The sequence below is a fragment of the Carcharhinus amblyrhynchos genome, chromosome 8 (assembly GCF_965287045.1).
Source record: "Carcharhinus amblyrhynchos chromosome 8, sCarAmb.v2.hapA, whole genome shotgun sequence".
NCBI lineage: Eukaryota > Metazoa > Chordata > Chondrichthyes > Carcharhiniformes > Carcharhinidae > Carcharhinus > Carcharhinus amblyrhynchos.
The window spans coordinates 10946429-10964666 of record NC_137331.1 but is presented as its reverse complement, the minus strand read 5'-3'; the positions used below and the strand labels follow the sequence as shown (position 1 = coordinate 10964666).

At 42.5% G+C, this 18238-nt stretch overlaps 1 protein-coding gene across 32 annotated transcripts in view; it reads left to right on the top strand.

Moving 5' to 3' along the window:
* clasp2 (cytoplasmic linker associated protein 2) overlaps positions 1–18238 on the top strand; it is a 358037-nt gene that overhangs the window by 105207 nt on the left and 234592 nt on the right. For all 32 annotated transcript variants that reach the window (XM_080193660.1, XM_080193667.1, XM_080193651.1 and 29 more), the window contains one exon: positions 14661–14731. In XM_080193660.1, the coding sequence (XP_080049786.1) occupies positions 14661–14731 (71 nt within the window). The remainder of the gene's footprint in view (positions 1–14660; positions 14732–18238) is intronic.

Sequence of the window (18238 nt, the reverse complement as noted above, 5' to 3'; positions counted from 1 at the left end):
CTGTTCTTGAGTCATTTGGTACGTGACTTCAGACTTTTGTATCCTTTTTCCTGACGGAAGAAGGTACAAAGGAGAATGTCAGTGGATGGGAGGCTGGTTTGTGTGATGGACTGGGTTTCATTCATGAATCTTGGTAGTTTCTTGTGGACTTGGGCAGAGCAGGAGCCGTACCAAGCTGTGATACAAACAAAGAATGCTCTTTCTAATGCATCTGTAAAAGATGTCTATCACTCACCTGAATAAGGAGTTTTTTCTTGTGGCTTGCTTAACATTCATAGTAATAGTCAGAACTTTATTCTGTAGTGAGAAATATATTATCTTCATCATTTCCTCATAATCCTTACATTTCTTTGGCAAAGGCAGTTTCGATAACGCGTTAATGTTGACATGACAAGATCAAAGTCCACTTTCGCAACCTTGCAGCTGTGATCGATGGATTACCTGAATAGGGACCCAAAATGTTTGAGTGGTCTGTTGTCCGTTAATGAGACAAATGTTCAGGCATACAGGAACTTCGCCAGTCCAAAAATGATACTCAGTACCTTCTTCTCAAATGGGCCATAATTTCCCTATGCCTTCAAGAGTGATTGTGACGCGAATGCGATAGGTAGATCTTCTCTGTTGTCCATCACGTAGGAGAGATCCTCAATGAGGGTTAACAGATACTGTTCCGCGCATAAGTTTCGCTATGACCTTAAAATCCTGCATAATCTCACGGATTCATCCATTGTCTTGATTGGAATTGTAGGGATGGTCCTCTCAATTGTGGCCACTGGTTCCAAAACCCCCAACTGTACCAATCTCTTCAGTTTGGCCTCCACTTTAGGTCTAATTGCATATGGTACTGGCGAGGCTTCCCAGTTTAGTCTCAAAGGCACCACCTGATCCGTATATGTTCTCAGAACAGTATTTGTGGATTTCAAGGAAAGACTATTCAGTTTCTCTTTATATATGGACTCTGGAATCAACAACATTGCTGGCCCCGTATCCAACTCCATCCTTGCCATCTTCCTTTGCAGTTTGGGCTCTGCCCAAAATCACTCTACATGACAATGGACTGACAGCACATTTAGTTCAACTTTCAGTCTTGCCGTCAGTTCCTTTCTGCCGGTGGATCCTGTCGACTTGTCTCCTTCAACAGTGAATACTCGCCACTTCCTCCTGGTTGTGTAGCTTGGTTGCTCCAGTTTCATTCCTTCCTGATTCCCTCCTGAGGCTCTACAGTTGTGGGCAAAGTGCCTGGTTCTCCCACAGTTCCAACATTGAGCTCCTCTCATCCAGCCACTGGTTTCTATGTATCCCTTTTTACTGCATTGACACCCCTCTTCGTGCTTTGATTTCCTGGGATGCCTACCATCTTGCATAGTGTTGCTCTCATGCGTAAGTGTGAGGCTTTCATGGCAGCCCAATCCATGAATACTGCAATCTCAGAAGCGTTTTTGAAATCTAAATTCTCTTCTGTTAACAACCATCACCTAATTTCTTGCAGCAGTAACCCACATACAAGACAGTCCCGCAGTGCTTCCTGAAACAATGGTCCAAAATCACAAAATTCAGCCACAGTAAGTAGTCTCTCAACAGCAGCTTAAAGTCCAACAGTTGATTTGGTAGCACAAGCTTTTGGAGTGTTGCCCCTTCATCGGGTGAGCAACGCTCCGAAAGCTCATGCTACCAAATCAACCTGTTGGACTTTAACCTGGTGTTGTGAGACTACTTACTGTGCCTACCCCAGTCCAATGCCAAAAACTCCACATCAAAATTCAACCAAGCTTTTGTGAGCCATGACAAATTTAATAATGTTTTTACTCTCCAAGTTGGTCTTTCTTGTAAGACTTGTACACTCTGCAATCTGCAACTCTTGTGGTGCAAAGTGTCCCTTCAATAACCTGCACAATTCCATGAATGATTTATCAGCTGCTTTCTTTTGCTGCAGTCTGTTCCTTAGGACTCTGAACATTTTACTGTCCAATTTATTGTACTCAAAAATACTGACACCAGGGGGCTATCTTCAATCTTGCTTATTGTAATGAACATATAGAATCAGTCTGTGTACACTGGCCATGCCTCAGTTTCCTCATGAAACTCTCCAATAGTCCTGGACCTTTCTGCCGTTTTGACAATGCTTCCCGCCTAAGTGCGACCCAGCCTGAAGCTTGTTCCTCATGCCCTGCTTCTTGGCTAGTTTCCTGCCTTCGTGCGGCTAAACCCAAAGTCTGTTTATTGGGCATTGACTCCTGGCAGCCAGTTGTGATTTCCCGAAAACTGCAGGACTCCTTGCTTGCCCTGCAGTCCCCTATGATCAGTGACACTATAGTAAGTCGTTCCGTCACCATACCCGAGACCGAGTACCCATTTCCTAGCGTCTGTCTGACGCTTACTGGCTGCCACATGGTCCTAAACGTTCCCACGAGACACGTACTGATCCAGTTTGGAGAAAGACAAAAATTCTTGCTCCTCCCTCACAGTCGTGGAACCAAGGCACCGACTCTTGTTGCCAGTGTTAAGTCTGTAACCACCAGGAAGGTAGCTTCAAAAAAGTCACACCAAAGGCAAGCCACAAGAACAGGTTTATTTGAAGGCCAGCATTTATTACTTGTCTCTAGTTGCCCTTGAGAAGGTGGTGGTGAGCTGCCGCCTTGAATTGCTGCAGTTGACGTGCTGTGGGTTGACCCACAATGCTGTTAGGAAGAGAATTTCAGGTTTTTGACTCAGCAACCGTGAAGAAACGGCAATATATTTCCAAGTCGGTCGTGAGTGGGAGGATTCAATGATAACACCATTAAATGTCCAGGGGTGGTGGTTAGAATGTCTCTTGGTGGTGTATTGGTGTTGGTCATTGCCTGGCATTTGTGTGGCACCAATATTACTTGCCACGTGTCAGCCCAAGCCTGCATATTGTCCAGATCTTGTTGCATTTGAATGTTGTGCAATCGTTGGCGAACATCCCCACTTAAGATTGCACACTTTCACTATTGAGAGTGTGTAGCTTGAAATCACTTAGTTCTCCACTTCTAAACATAGAAATTAGAAGCAATAATAGGCTATTCAGCCCTTCAAGCCTGCTCTGCCATTCATTTCGATCATGGCTGATCATCAAATTCAATATCTTAATCCTCCCTTCCTCCGTATCTCTTCAGTCACAAGAGATACATCTAATTTTTTCATGAAATCATAAAACGTTTTGACCTCGACTACTTTCTGTGGTAGTAAATTCTACAAATTCACCACTTTCTGGGAGAAGACATTTCTCCTCGCCTCAGCCCTAAAAGATTTATCTCTTATCCTCAAACTATGATTCCTAGTTCCGAACTCCCCCACCATTGGGAACTTTCTTTCTGAATATAATCCTAGTAGAATTATGTAAGTTTCTATGAGATCCCCTCTCACTCTTCTAACCTCCAGTGAATATAATCCTAACCGATTTATTCTGTCTTCATATCTGCCATCCCAGGAATCAGCCTGATAAACCTTCACTGCACATCCGTCCTCAGATAAGAAGACCAAAACTGCACACAATACTTCAGGTGTGGCCTCATCAATACCCTGTACAATAAAGAACAAAGAACAAAATCAGCCCGGGAAACAGGCCCTAGCAATAAAACTTCCCTATTCCCGTACTCAAATCCTCTTGCATTATGAAGCCCAACGTACCATTTGCCGCCTTTACTGCCTGCTGTCCCTGTGCCTACTTTCAGTGGCCGATGCAGGAGGATGCCAAGGTCTCGCGGAATATCCATTTCTCTCAATTTGATTTTCCCTACCCTTGCCCTATCATAGACTTTTTCTTTGTTTTAAAAAAAAAGACATTTTATCAAAATGCTTTGTCTTGCCACTCATCTGGACAAGCTCAAGAATACCAATGTAAAGGAAAACCAATTCACACTGAAGTGCTGATTGGCAAGTGGGTTGTAATAAAGGCGCTCCCATGGAGAATGCACCAGTTATTGGTAACTGTCAGTTAACTGCCAAGCAATGTTTGAAATTTAAGTGAGGCAGCTCGACTCTGGTTAGAGCATTGTCCTGAGAAATGATCAGTGAATGGCTGTCACTTGTATTGTTTAGTTAAAACAATGCAAGTCTGGCGTCTGTGTGTACTGGAAACTACATATATCAGTACTTACGGCCTTGTTCCTGTGGACAGAAAGAACATGTAGACACTTGCACTTGTGTAAGAATTATAGTGGCATAATGAATTTCTTTCACACCATAGATTACATTGAACTGGAGTAGAATAGGGTCCTACAGAATTTGTTGATGGTGGGGGGGAAGGAAAAAGTCACAATAATATTGCCCACATGCACTGTTTTATGGATTTTTATGTTCGAGATAACTGACTTACCAAGCAATGTTTTGAAATATTTTTGCATTAGTGATGGAAATAGATTAAATCTCTTTTTCTAATTGCATCATAAGAATGAAAATGCAAATACTTGCATCTGTTTAAGATAGCAAATTTCCAACAAATAAATTCAATTCATGCATAAACACAACCAATAAAAGCATCTAGTCTCGCTAGCAGAATAGTTGGCTTGAATTTTATTTGGCTTTCTCCAGCTTTTATTTTCTAACAGCTAGATTGAAACCAGTTCCCTCGGATTTTGCAATTTCCCAATCTTAATCATTTCTTTTGTATGTACTGCTGTAAAATCTAGTTCATGGTTAATGGGTTTTAGAATATATCATTTAGTTTCAGAATATAGTGTATAGTTTCAAGAATGGAAGCTTTAACTGTAGAAAATGGAGAATGCAGTATAAACAAGCTGGGAGGTTTTTACACTGAGATGGTCAGAATAGAAGACAGAGCTATAAAGCAGCAAGTGAAGAAACCTAAACGATGCATGACCTAACTAAAAACAGTAACAAACTGAAATCCGAAGGAAGACCCTCCCTATTCTATCAAAACAAAAACTGAACTTGGAATTTGGAAACCAAGATTTTTAGGCAGATTGGAACTGGTAGAGGCTATAAAGATAGAGATATCCAATGGTGGTTGCAGCTTGGAACTGGTGTGTGCATTTTGCAGCTGAGAAGATAACTAAAGTAATTGACAGGCAGACCTTCATTATCAGCGGAGTAAAAGAGAAAAAAAACTTCCTCATTCACATGTGACGTGCAAGTAGACTTAATCTCAGTTTGTCAGGAAACAGGTATTGGAAGAATGATCAGTTGCTGGGTGGAAGAATCCAGAGTGGTCATAAGATGAAAAAAAACCAGCAGATTACTTTGGAAATATTGGACAGGTAACTAGAACAAAGGACTGAGACATCTGCAGTCAAGAGATGATAAATTAACATTTTACCTCAAATTAGCTCGAGTTGAATATTGAAATAGTTTCTGGAGGATTGTAGCATACTTTTCACTGGCCTTAAGAGAACTCTTGGATCAAGTAAAAAGTAAACCTGAGTGCAAAATGTGTGTAATTATAAACCATATTGTTTAGTTAATCATGTTTGTTTTGTTTCAAGTCTTTTATATAAAATAAAGTTTGTGTTTTTGCTCAAAACGAGAAATTTTGTGGTGCAGTTTCATTCGTTAAAATTGGTTCAATAGACGTTTAGATTCCTCTTTAAATTGGATGGTAACAGTATGTATAAAAGAAAATTGTGGCAAGACAGTACATTTTCTTAAATGTGAAATATGAACATATGTCTTTATTGACTGACAAATATCAAATTATCCAAATAATTATTGACAGTATCTGCGCTTACTTCAAATATATTTCTTGTTTTTTTACATCCAGAGACTTTACGCTAATTGTCTGATTTGAAGTCAAAATATTATTCTTCAAACATATAACAGCACTCGGACCACTATTATTTGTCGTTTATATTTGTGATTTGGATGAGAATTTAGGAGGCATGGTTAGTAAGTTTGCAGATAACACCAAGATTGGTGGCATAGTGGCCAGTGAAGAAAATTATCTAGGATTTCAACGGGATCTCGGGTCAATTGGACCAGTGGGCTGATGAATGGCAGATGGAGTTTAATTTAGATAAATGCAAGGTGATGCATTTTGGTAGCTCGAACCAGGTAGGACTTACTGAATTAAGGTAGTGTGTTGGGAAGAGTTTTAGGACAAAGAGATCAAGGGATACAGGTTCATAGCTCCTTGAAAGTGGAGCCATAGGTGGACAGGGTGGTGAAGAAGGCATTTGGCATGCTTGGTTTCCTTGGTCAGAACATTGAATGCAAGAGTTGGGACATCTTGTACAAGGCCACACTTGGAATACTGTGTACAGTTCTGTTCACCCTATTATAGAAAGGATATTAATAAACTAGAAAGAGTGTAGAAAAGAGTTACTGGGATGTTACCGGGACTTGATGGTTTGAGTTAGAAGGAGAGGCTGGATAGACTGAGACTTTTTGCTAGAGTAGGAGGCTTGGGGTGATTTTATAGAGGTCTGTAAAGTAATGAGGGGCATAGATCTGCTAGATAGTCTACACCTTTTTCCAAAGATAGGGGAGTTTAAAACTAGAGGTTTAAGATGAGAAAGGATAGATGCAAAAGGGTCCAGAGGTGGCGAGCGTCTGGAACAAGCTGCCAGAAGTAGTATCTGAGGCAGGTACAATTTTGTCTTTTAAAAAGCATTTAGACAGTTACATGGGTAAGATGGATATAGAGGGATATGGGCCAAACGTGGGCAGTTGGGACAAGCTTTATTGGTTTAAAAAAAGGGCAGCATGGACAAGTTGGGCTGAAGGACCCAAGGCTGAAGGCCAAATAAGTTTGACCTTTCAGCAACTAGAAACACTTAAGCTGCGATAGATTTGCAGCAAATAAAGAGGCAACGAAGACCATGGGGGGGGGATAGGGCAGAATAAAAGGAAATTGTGATGAGAGTGGCAAGCAGGGAATATTGAATAATACAAAGGATGATGGTGCAAGTCAGGAGGAAATGGAAACAGGACAAGTGAAGAAACAAATCAGCAGCCAAAGGTGGTGAATGGGAATAGCCAAATCCACCAACAGCTACCTACTGAAAATGTGGGGGACCTGTTTCAGCCCAAACATTCGTTTAAAGTGAAGAAGTTATTTATTTGTACTCTTTGCTTGTCTTGATGCAATCTTTGCTTTGGGAATACCAAATGCAGATTGGTTGACCGACTTGCAGAGCATGCTCTTTCAGAAAGCCCATAAGCTTCCAGTCACCTGTCACTTTAATTTTCTGCCACACACCACTCTGATTTCTTTAACTTGGTATTCACCTCTACACCAGTGCTTCCCAATCTTATCGAGGGTTGAGACCCATCGGCTATCCTCACCTGGTTTAGCCAGCTTGTTGAAGCCGTTGCCTGGGTTGTGGCCGCTGTCGCGTGCAAACAGCTACTGGGAGCCACAGGTGAGAGGTGAGTGCCAGATGGGGCCAAAAGACAGACAAACCATCGGAGGGTAGCCAATGTGTCTCGACCCTCAGTGAGATTGGGAGATGTCTATCACAGCATGTGAAGACAGAATGAGCAGTCGAGACCTGTGGTCAAGAAGGTGGTCTCTGCAAGCATCATGGAAGGCAAAGAGCAGGACAAGACACAAGACATCCTGGTCATCCATTGCGCCTAGTCCTATCTCCAGCCATCTTGACTCTTGTCTTGCCACTGGATCTGGATGGGAATTGCGAAGAGAGAGTGAGGCTGACGCTGCACAACTCTCCCTCACTTGAATCCAAATCAAGCTCTAGTTTCAACACCATCATCGTTGTCCTCGTCCTTGTCCTGTTCAACCGTTGAAGTCCTGTGGTAATGGGTGGGTGCGGGTACACTGGGAGCTGTAGTCACGGATCTGCACACAGGCGGCTCAGGTCTAATGGTCGTTTTCTGCTAACCGAAGCAGCATGAAGCTCGGCATCTATCTGGGTGACTGAGCATTCCTCTTCAGGAACACACAGCTCACCTCCGTAGAATGAGGAAGGAGCTAGAAAAGTTGCCCTAAACATTGCCTGCTTCACTACACCCTGGCGAGTTTACCGCCGCTGGCGGAGATCCCATCTTGCGGTCAAATAAACAAATTAAACCGGAAGGTGACACCGCTCACCATTGGCACTTGGAACGTGCGCACACTTTTGGACAACCCAACAGCGGACAGACCAGAGAGAACAGCCTTAGTTGCCAGAGAGCTTGCAAGATACAACATTGACATTGCAGCCCTGAGTGAAACTCGTCTTGCCAACCTAGGTCAGTTGACTGAAACTGGAGGTGGATACACTTTCTTTTTCTCTGTAGCAGTTGCGGCAGCAATGAGCATCATGGTGCTGGAGTTGGATTCGCCGTCAGGAGTCACCTTGTTCAGAAAGTTGATAGTCTACCCAAGAGTGTGAATGACTGGCTTATGACATTAAAGCTTCCACTACAGAACAGAAGTGAAGTCACTCTGATCAGCACCTATGCCCCCACAGTGAACAACCCGGACAAGATAAAAGACAAGTTTTATGAAGAACTAGATGCCCAAATATCAGCAGTGAGCAGTACCGAACAAGTCGATCTTGCTTGGCGATTTCAGTGCAAGAATAGGGTGAGACTCTGCAACCTGGCAGGGAGTCATTGAGAGGCATGGAGTGGGCAAGTGTAACAGTAACGTTCCACTCTTAATGAAGACCTCTGCAGCACACGACCTTGTCATCACCAACACAACCTTCCATCTGCCTACCCATAACAAGACCTCTTGGATGCACCCCCGCTCTCAGCTTTGGCATCTCATTGACTATGTCATTGTCAGGAGAAAAGACAGGCAGGATGTCAGAGTGACAAAGGCCATGTGTGGTGCTGACTGCTGGACAGATCACAGGCTCATTGTCTCCAAAATGAGGCTCCACATCAGACCCAAGAGGTGACCAAAGGAACCAACAAAACCGAAGGTCCACAGCGCCGCGGTACTCACTCTCCTCCTGTGTGCCTGTGAAACGTGGATTGTCTATCGAAGGCATGCAAGACAACGCAATCATTTCCACATGACTTGTCTTTGCAAAATAGTTGGCAAGACAAAGTACCAGATACTGAAGTTCTCTCTAGTGCAAGTCTACCATCAATCCACATGTTGCTGATGAGACGCAGACCTGATGGGCAGATCATATCATTCGTATGCCAGACGAATGCATACCCAAGCAGCTCTTTTTTGGGAAGCTGTCTGCTGGAAGACCCTCATGTGGAGGGCAGACACCCTCAAGGCCTCCCTGAAGTCGCTGGACATTTTCATCACCTGGGAAACGTTGGCACAAAACTGCCCTCCCTGGTGCTGCCTCATCCACAAAAGTTGTCAAGCTTGCAAAGTAAGGTGTATGCTGAAGCACAACTTAAGCGTGAGCTGCGCAGGTCCAGTGTCACTAGCGCAACAACTACAGTGCCTACACAAATCTGTCCAGTATGTGCCAGGACATTCCATGCCTGAATTGGCCTGATCAGTTACCTTCGGACACAGCGCATCCTGCCTCAGAATGACTAATGGCGTCGAGGTTCCCATCGATGACGATGGACGAACAACCAGTGCCTCCCAAACTTTGTTCCCATGACCCCATTTTAAACCTCAAATTGGTACAACCCCTGAGTGAGAGCTGGCCAGGGAGTTGTTGAGCAGAAGGAAATGGTTACCTGAGTTGGCTGGATAGTGCCAATGGAATAGCGTTTGATCATCATTCTGGCTTGAATGCCTGCCTCCTGTATTGTGGGCTGGACCTGCCTTTGGGCACAGAAGTGAAGAAGTAATTCTGTTGCCCTTAGTTATTTTTTATACTTTTTGTATCCTTTTTACTTGTGACAATTTACTTCAGGCAACCAAAATTTGATAGTATTTGATTTATTATTGTTATGTATTAGTATACAGTGAAAAGTATTGTTTCTTCTGTGCTAAACTGACGGAGTACACAGGGGAGAAGGAAATGTGTGGGTGCAGAATATAGTGTTGCAGTCATAGCTAGGGTGTTGAGAAAGATCAACTTTATAAGGTCAACGCAAAATACTGCGGATGTTGGAATCTAAGACAAAAACAGAAAATGCTGGAAAATCTCAGTAGGTCCGACAGCATCTGTGGGGTGAGAATAGTGCCAACGTTTTGAGTCTAGATGACCCTTTGCCAGATATAAGGTAGGTCTATTCAAAAGTCTGGCAGCAGGGAAGAAGCTGTCCTTGAATCAGTTGGTGCATGATCACAGACATTTGTATCTTTTTCCCAAAGGAAGAAGGCGGAAGAGAGAATGTCTGGGGTGTTTTATGTCCTTGATTACGCTGGCTGCATTTGAGGCAGCGGGAAGTATGGATGGGAGGCTGGTTTGCGTGATGCACCAGGCTACATTCACAACCCCTTGTAGTTTCTTGCGGTCTTTGTCAAAGCAGGAACCATAGCAAGCAGTGATACATCTGGAAAGGATGCTTTCTACGGTGCATCTGTAAAATTGGTGAGGGTCGTAGCAAACATGCCAAATTTCCTTATCCTCCTGAGAAAGTAGAAGCGTTAGTGAGGTTTCTTTACTATAGTGTCGGCATGGAGGGGCCAGGACAGGTGGTTGGTGATCTGGACACCTTAAAACTTGAAGGTCTTTGACCATTTCCACTTCATCCCCATTGATGTAGATGGGCATGTCCTCCATTACATTTCCTGAACTTCATGACTAATTCCTTTGTTTTACTGAAATTGAGGGAGAGATTATTGTCGTCACACCATTTCACCAGATTTTTCATATTCTACATGTTACTATGAATGGCATATTTTTGTACTATCACATCTGGATGCTGTATGTGTGTCCAAACCACAATGTAGCATCAGTGCAGACAAGAACCTCAAATATGGCCCATGTTTGTTCACGTCATTACCTCTTAGATTGTGTGACAGTTGATCTTTTTTTACAAATATTTTGATTGCATGTGTTAAAACAATATTTGCCATAAAGTAAGAATATAGTAAGAAAAAATACATTCTTGGTTCATAATGTTGTAGTGCTGTGCAAATCAAGGCCTTGAGACTTGTGTCAAACAGATTTGGAACCTTAACAGGTTCAACAGCGAGAAATAATGAATGTTTCAGGATGATGGTCTATTGTTGTGTATTTGGAAAATGACACTCAATTAACGAATATAACTTTGTTGTATTCTCTGTCATATCTGTAGCTTTTCTGTTCCTTGCTCTAAATCACATTGCATGTCTTCCTTCTCCAAACAGTGCTCTACAGTAAGCCAAAAGGGACAAAATACCAAACATTTTCTCTCCCCTTAATTTGAATTTTCCCAAAACAAGTTCAACATGAAAAATAATCAATGGATTAATTACTACTGGAAATTTAGGCACGCTGGGGGTTTCACTACTGGAATGGCTGACAGCAAGCCTCTGGAGTTTACATCTTCACACTGATGTTAGTGGTGGTTGATTTACCTGGTAGTGACTTTGGAACTGGAGGTTGTCTCTGCCTGAACAGAGCGTGAGATATTTACTTCCTCAACAGTGCCTGGTGCTATAGGGATTGCAAGAAAAACATGACTTGATTTGGCTGAACCTGAATTCTCAACAGGCTCCAATTTTAGCAGGTCTTTTTTCCAGCCGAGAGAGATATAGTTTGCACAAGGACTGTGGCAGCAATCCCTAAATAAGGAAACATAAAATTACACATCAGAATGACCGACTTGACATTGATGTAATTTGACTAACATAATGAGAGCGCAAATATTTTAATAAGTCTCTATCATTTTAAGCATTGTACCTAGAGATTCAAAGAGAAGGGTAGAAGTGTAGAGCAGTTGCAACATTTGTAGGAGACATGTATATTAAAATTAGTTGTTCAGAGTTTGGGCATCTTCGCCTCAGCTGGCATGTATTCCCTATCCCAAATTGCCCTTCAGAAGGTGGTGGTGAGTCTTGAGTCACTGCAGTCCACAGTGCTGTTAAGAAGGAAGTTCCAAGACTTTGATCCAGCAATAGTGAAAGAAAAATAATGTAGTTCCATGTCAAAATGGTATGTGGCTTGGAGGGAAATTTGCAGGTGACTTTCCAGATAGTATGTACCATTGGTTTGTAAAGTGCTGTGGAAGGAACCTTGGTGAGTTGCTTCAGTGCATGTTGATGATGGTACACACTGCTGCAACTGTGTAGTGGTGCTGGAGAGTGTGAATGTTGATGGTATTGGATGAGACGCCAATTAAGTGGGCTGCTTTGCCCTGGATGATGTTGAGCTTTAAGTGTTTCCGGTGTTAACTCCACTAGGCAAGTAGAGAGTGTTCCCTCACATTCCTGACTTGTTCCTTGTAGATGGTGGCAGGCTTTGGGGAGTCAGGAGATGAATTATTCACTGCAGAATTCTCAGGCTGTGACCTGCTTGTGAAGCAACAATATTTATGTTGCTGGTCCAGTTCAGTTTCTCGTGAATGGTAACCACGAGGATGTTTGTAACAGCAGTTAGTACAGTGAACATCCATCTGACAAAGAAAGAACCCAGAGCCATCTGTCTTTAACATATATGTACAGCATAAGTGCAAATTCGACATCATTCACCCCCCTCCCTACCCCCCCACCGCCTGCAACCCTCATAAAAACGGGAACCTGGTACTTAATTATGTTTTTTTAATACATTTGTGGGACATGGGCATTGCTGGCTGGCCAGCATTTATTGCCCATCCCAGTTGTCCTGAGAAAGTGGTGGTGAGCTGCTGACTTGAATTGCTTCAGTTCATGTTCTGTGGGTTGGCACACAATGCCGTTATGGAGGGAATTCCAGGGCTTTGACCCAGCGACTGCGGAAGAATGGTGATATATTTCCAAGTTAGGATGGTGAGTGGCTTGGAGGGGAACTTGCAGGTGATGGTGTTCCCATGTATCTGCTCCCCTTGTCATGGGTATGGAAGGTACTGTCTGAGGATCTTTGGTGAATTGCTATACTGCATCCTGTAAGTAGTACACACTGCTATTACTGAGTGTTGGTGGTGGAAGGATTGAATTTTGTAGATATGGTGCAAACACGCAGGCTGCTTTGTCCTGGATGGTGTCAAGCTTCTTGAGTGTTGTTAGAGCTGTATCTATCCAGGCAAGTGGGGGAGTATTCCATCACACTCCTGACTTGTGCCTTGAAGTTGGTGGATAGGCTTTGGGGAGTCAGGAGGTGAGTTACTAGCGCCTGACCTGCTCTTGTAGCTACTCTGTTAATGTGGTGAGTTCAGTTGAGCTTCTGGTCAACGGTAACCCCAAAGATGTTGACAGTGGGGGATTCAGTGATGGTTACACCATTGAATGTCATGGGGTGGTGGTTTGAGTGCCATTTATTGGTGATGGTCATTGCCTGGCATTTGTGTGGTGCCAGTGTTACTTGCCACTTGTCAGCCCAAGCCTGGATGTTGTCCAGATCTTGTCACATGCTTGACATTGCACCCTAGCCATCTTCCAGTTGATACTAAATGTTCGTAATCACAAGTAGAACATGTACTCAATTGTCTCAGCATTTGAAATGTTACCAGATAGTGAGGGATTCATAATAATAAGATATTATTACAATCTCCATGGGGATCCGAAAACCAAAATAACCAAATTTTCCAGATAACCCTGAATGAAGACATTACCAGACAAAATTTCATATTTGCTAACATGAATCTGAATCAACATAAATTAACATTCAAGATAGGTATGAACATATGGAATGACAGTCAAAACAAAGATTATCTCATCAAGATGGCAGGCAATCCAAAATTTCAGCCATGGTTTTTGTGAACAGAATTCCAGATCGTTTCCTTCAAATTCATAGTTGATCCTCCATAGGCAGCAGCATCCACATAAACAGGGTTCCATCTGTGTGCACTCTTACCCACAATGACATGATCACCATGACTTATTTCTGGAACCTTCTCGGATCTCAACTGTCTCTTTTCTTGTTTCTGTGCGCAATAGGGCCTGCATATTTTTAACTTTTCCCATTAATTCTGTTTCTAAATCAAAGGTCACTAGGTTATTGAAAATAGTATTTCCTATTTGCCTATAATTATAATTATTTTCTTCACAAGTGAAACAAACTTTTAAGATCTTTCAAACATTTCCAAACAGCAATTACAGATTTGCCAAACGTTATGCAATAACTACACTTTCCTTATTCTTAGTGCTTCTGGGTCAAAGTCAATATATATGGCATCTGTTATCTATTATTTTACAAATGTGAATCATATATGTTGACTCGATTAAATTAAATCCAGTTTGCAAATGGACCAGGAGGCAGAAATAATGGAGGGAAAGAACTAATTTGAATTTGTTGATGCAAGCTTGAACTATATCCTGATAAAAATGAGGCATAAAACCAATCTGCATAACTTACCCCTGGCATTCCCTGACAGTCAAGATTTATTGTGCTTTTACTAAGTAAGGACTTGTTGGGTTGCAATATTACAAAAATTAATATATTTGCTTGAACTGCTTATAGTATTGCAGATTCAGTTATGCCTCATGCTTTGCTTTTTCAGAATTGATTTTTGCAACGAAGATTTAGTTCAAAACTGATACATTTGCATAAGGATTGAATAAAACAATAAATTATTTGTCACATTATAAAAAGCATTTTTAATTACCACGCTATGATTTGAGCGACTAGATTCAGTGTACTTTGCAGATGACTTTATTGACATGAAATGAGTTTACTAAGGTCAAAAATGTTAGATCTTTGAGGTTGGCTGTTACAAAATAATGAAAATTAATTTTTTTACTAATTCAGGGGCATCAAAAGATGGAGCGTTGGATGAAGATGATTTCACACGGGCATTTAACGATGTACCTACTGTACAGGTATCTAAATTGGATGTCTAATAGAAAATCTTAATCATATAGGTAACCAGAGTTAGAACATGTATTTATGTTTGTAAAATTTAGGCTCTAAGTGTAGAAGACATGCCTGGAATCAGAAGATTTTAAGAGTTCAAAATTGACAAAAATTGGATTCATGGATTTTTTCGGTGGAAAGGTATATGTGATGTGTTTGGCGAAGAGAGGATTGGAATCTGTTGTTTTATTCCAGTTCTGTTCACTAAAGCTTGATTGCAATAATTGCTTGCTCTGAATTAAATTTTATAGTTTTGGACAATCAAGTTGAGTAACCAAGTATTTAACAGTGAAACAAAACAGAAAATGCTGGAAAATCTCAGCAGGTCTGACAGCATCTTTGGAGAGAATAGAGCTAACATATTTTACATTTGGTTTACTTGTATTAATTTGTATTAATGTAAGTGAAGTAAAATCAAGACATTACTGAGCAGGTCAGTTGTGTGAAATGGATGACCATTCGTCACAGCTGGTTAAATAAAAGTGTTAAATACTGTTGCATTTGTACAACAGTACCGTGTAGAAACAATACTGTATAACAATGCAGTTGCACAATTCTGGGGGGGGAACGGAGGATGCAGGATTAAAGAATCCCTGTCAACCAACCAGGTGGCTTGGAGATGGACAAGTGCCAAGGTGAGCTGGTTAGCAGACCCTTCCTAGTTCTACCCCTCGCTACTCTCACCCCCCTCTCCCCATCCCACACGCACTCCACATAGCCTCTCATACAGCTGCATGCCACCTCCATAGCCAATCACTACCTCCAACAATCTTTCACCCATGCTTATCAAGAATTTATCTACCTCTTCCTTATAAACATTCTTCCTCAAAAGGCAGGGGAAGCAGAGCCTTTGAGAGTTCCAAAGATTCATGATCCTCCAGGAGAAAAAATGTCTTCTTTCTGCCTTAAATGGACAATCCCCTATTTTTAAACAGTGACCCAGAGCTCTAGATTCACCCACAAGAAGAAATACTCTCCTCATGTCCACCTTGTCAAGAACCCTGGAGGTTGGTTCAGTTAGAGTTATGGTAACAGGAAGCTTAAAAAAAAACCCTTACCTCTTAAGAGGGCCTATGTAAGCAACAAGCTTCTCAAACTGCATGGTCATTAAAGAGCAGACTGGAGACTGCCTAAATAAGGCGGGAGACCGAGTGATTAATGAATTATGTTCAAGTGGGAATTTGGTACGTGGGGAAAAGAGATGCTTTTAAGTACTGCAGCTCATAAAATTTGTCAAATTTATCAGTACTAATCAGTAGTTGTAAGGTTTATTAAGTTAAGGCCTAGTAAAATCAACTTTATTTTACATTTGTTTTACTTGTATTAATTTGTATTAATGTAAGTGAAGTAAAAACAAGATATTCCAGGGCAGGTCAATTGTGCGAAATGGTGTCCTGTAATATGCAGGCAGTGGTGGGTGCTAGCTGTGACCTAGTGCAGGAAGTGTTGTCATCGGCTGCAGAAACCCAGTGTTTTGAAACTCTGTGTTTTGAAGCTTGAAAGGCAACTGGCAGTACAGTGGCACATCCATTAGGCTGATAGCTGTGTGGATAACATGATCAGAGAAGTGGTTACGAGGCAGGCTAGGAGCATGGAGGCAGAATATGAATGAGTGAGTTCCAGGCAGCCCAAGAGAAACAGGTGGATCGTACAGGAGTCCCTGAGATGCTGTTTGCTAATTGATTTTATTTTTTAGATGTTTGTGAAGGAATAGGACCTATAAAAGTCTGTGTGGAACCAGTAGAAATGGCAGAGGTGCTTAATGAATACTTTGCCTCGGTATTCACGGTGGAAAATGATCTGGGTGGCTGTACTGCAGGTTTGCGGCAGACTGAAAAGATTGAGTATGTGGACGTTAAGAAAGAGGATGTGTTGGAACTTTTAAATTACATGAAGATAGATAAGTCGTTGGGACCGGATGGGAAATACCTCAGGTTACTGTGGGAGGTGAGGGAAAAGATTGCAGAGCCTCTGGCGATGATCTTTGCGTCGTTGATGGCGATGGGAGAGGTTCCGGAGGATTGGAGGATTGCGGATGTGTTCCCTATTTTCAAGAAAGGGAACAGGGATAGCCCAGGAAATTACCGACCAGTGAGTCTGACCTCAGTGGTTAGTAAGTTGATGGAGAGGATGCTGAGGGACAGGATTTATGAACATTTAGAGAAGTTTAGTATGATCAAATGTAGTCAGGGTGGCTTTGTCAAGGGCAGGTTGTGCCTTACGAGCCGAGTTGAGTTCTTTGAAAATGTGACTAAACGCATTGATGAAGGAAGAGCGGTGGATGTGGTTTATATGAACTTCAGCAAGACCTTTGATAAGGTTCCCCGTGCAAGACTTCTTGAAAAAGTGAGAGTGTATGGGATCCAAGGGGCTGTTGCCTTGTGGATCCAGAACTGGCTTGCCTGCAGAAGGCAGAGAGTGGTTGTGGATGGGTCTTTTTCTGCATGGAGGTCAGTCACCAGTGGAGTGCCCCAGGGATCTGTTCTAGGACCCTTGCTGTTTGTAATTTTCATAAATGACCTGGATGAGGAAGTAGAGGGATGGGTTGGTAAGTTTGCCGATGACACGAAGGTTGGTGGTGTTGTGGCTAGTCTGGAGGGATGTCAGAAGTTGCAGCGAGACATAGAAAGGATGCAAGACTGGGCGGAGAAGTGGTAGATGGACTTCAACACGGATAAATGTGTAGTGGTCCATTTTGGCAGGTCCAATGGGATGAAGGAGTATAATATCAAGGGTAGGACTCTTAGCAGTGTAGAGGATCGGAAGGACCTTGGGGTGGGGGTCCATAGGGCTCTTAAATCGGCCTCGCAGGTGGAGGATGTGGTCAAGAAGGCGTATGATGTACTGGCCTTCATTAATCGAGGGATTGAGTTTAGGAGTCGGGAGATAATGCTGCGACTTGTCATTGATGAAGGAAGAGCAGTGGACGTGGTTTATATGGACTTCACCAAGGCGTTTGATAAGGTTCCCCATGCAGTGACCCTTGTCAGACCCCACTTGGAGTACTGTGCTCGGTTCTGGTTGCCTCACTCCAAGAAGGATGTGGAAGCTATTGAAAGGGTGCAGAAGAGATTTACAAGGATGTTGCCTGGATTGGGTGGCATGCCTTATGAGGATAGGTTGAGGGAGCTAGGTCTTTTCTCCCTGGAGAGACGAAAGATGAGAGGCGACCTGATAGAGGTTTATAAGATGGTGAGAGGTATAGATGGGTTGTATTCTTGGAGGCTATTTCCCAGGGCTGAAATGGTCGCTACAAGAGGACACAATTTTAAGGTGCTGGGGAGTAGGTACAGAGGAGATGCCAGGGGTAAGTTTTTCACTGAGGGTGGTTAGTGAGTGGAATCAGCTGCCAGCAGTGGTGGTGGAGGTGGATTCGATAGGGTCTTTTAAGAGACTTTTGGATAAGTAGATGGGACTTAGAGGGTTACAGGTAAACCTAGTAGGTAGGGATGTGTTTGGCGCAACTTGTGGGC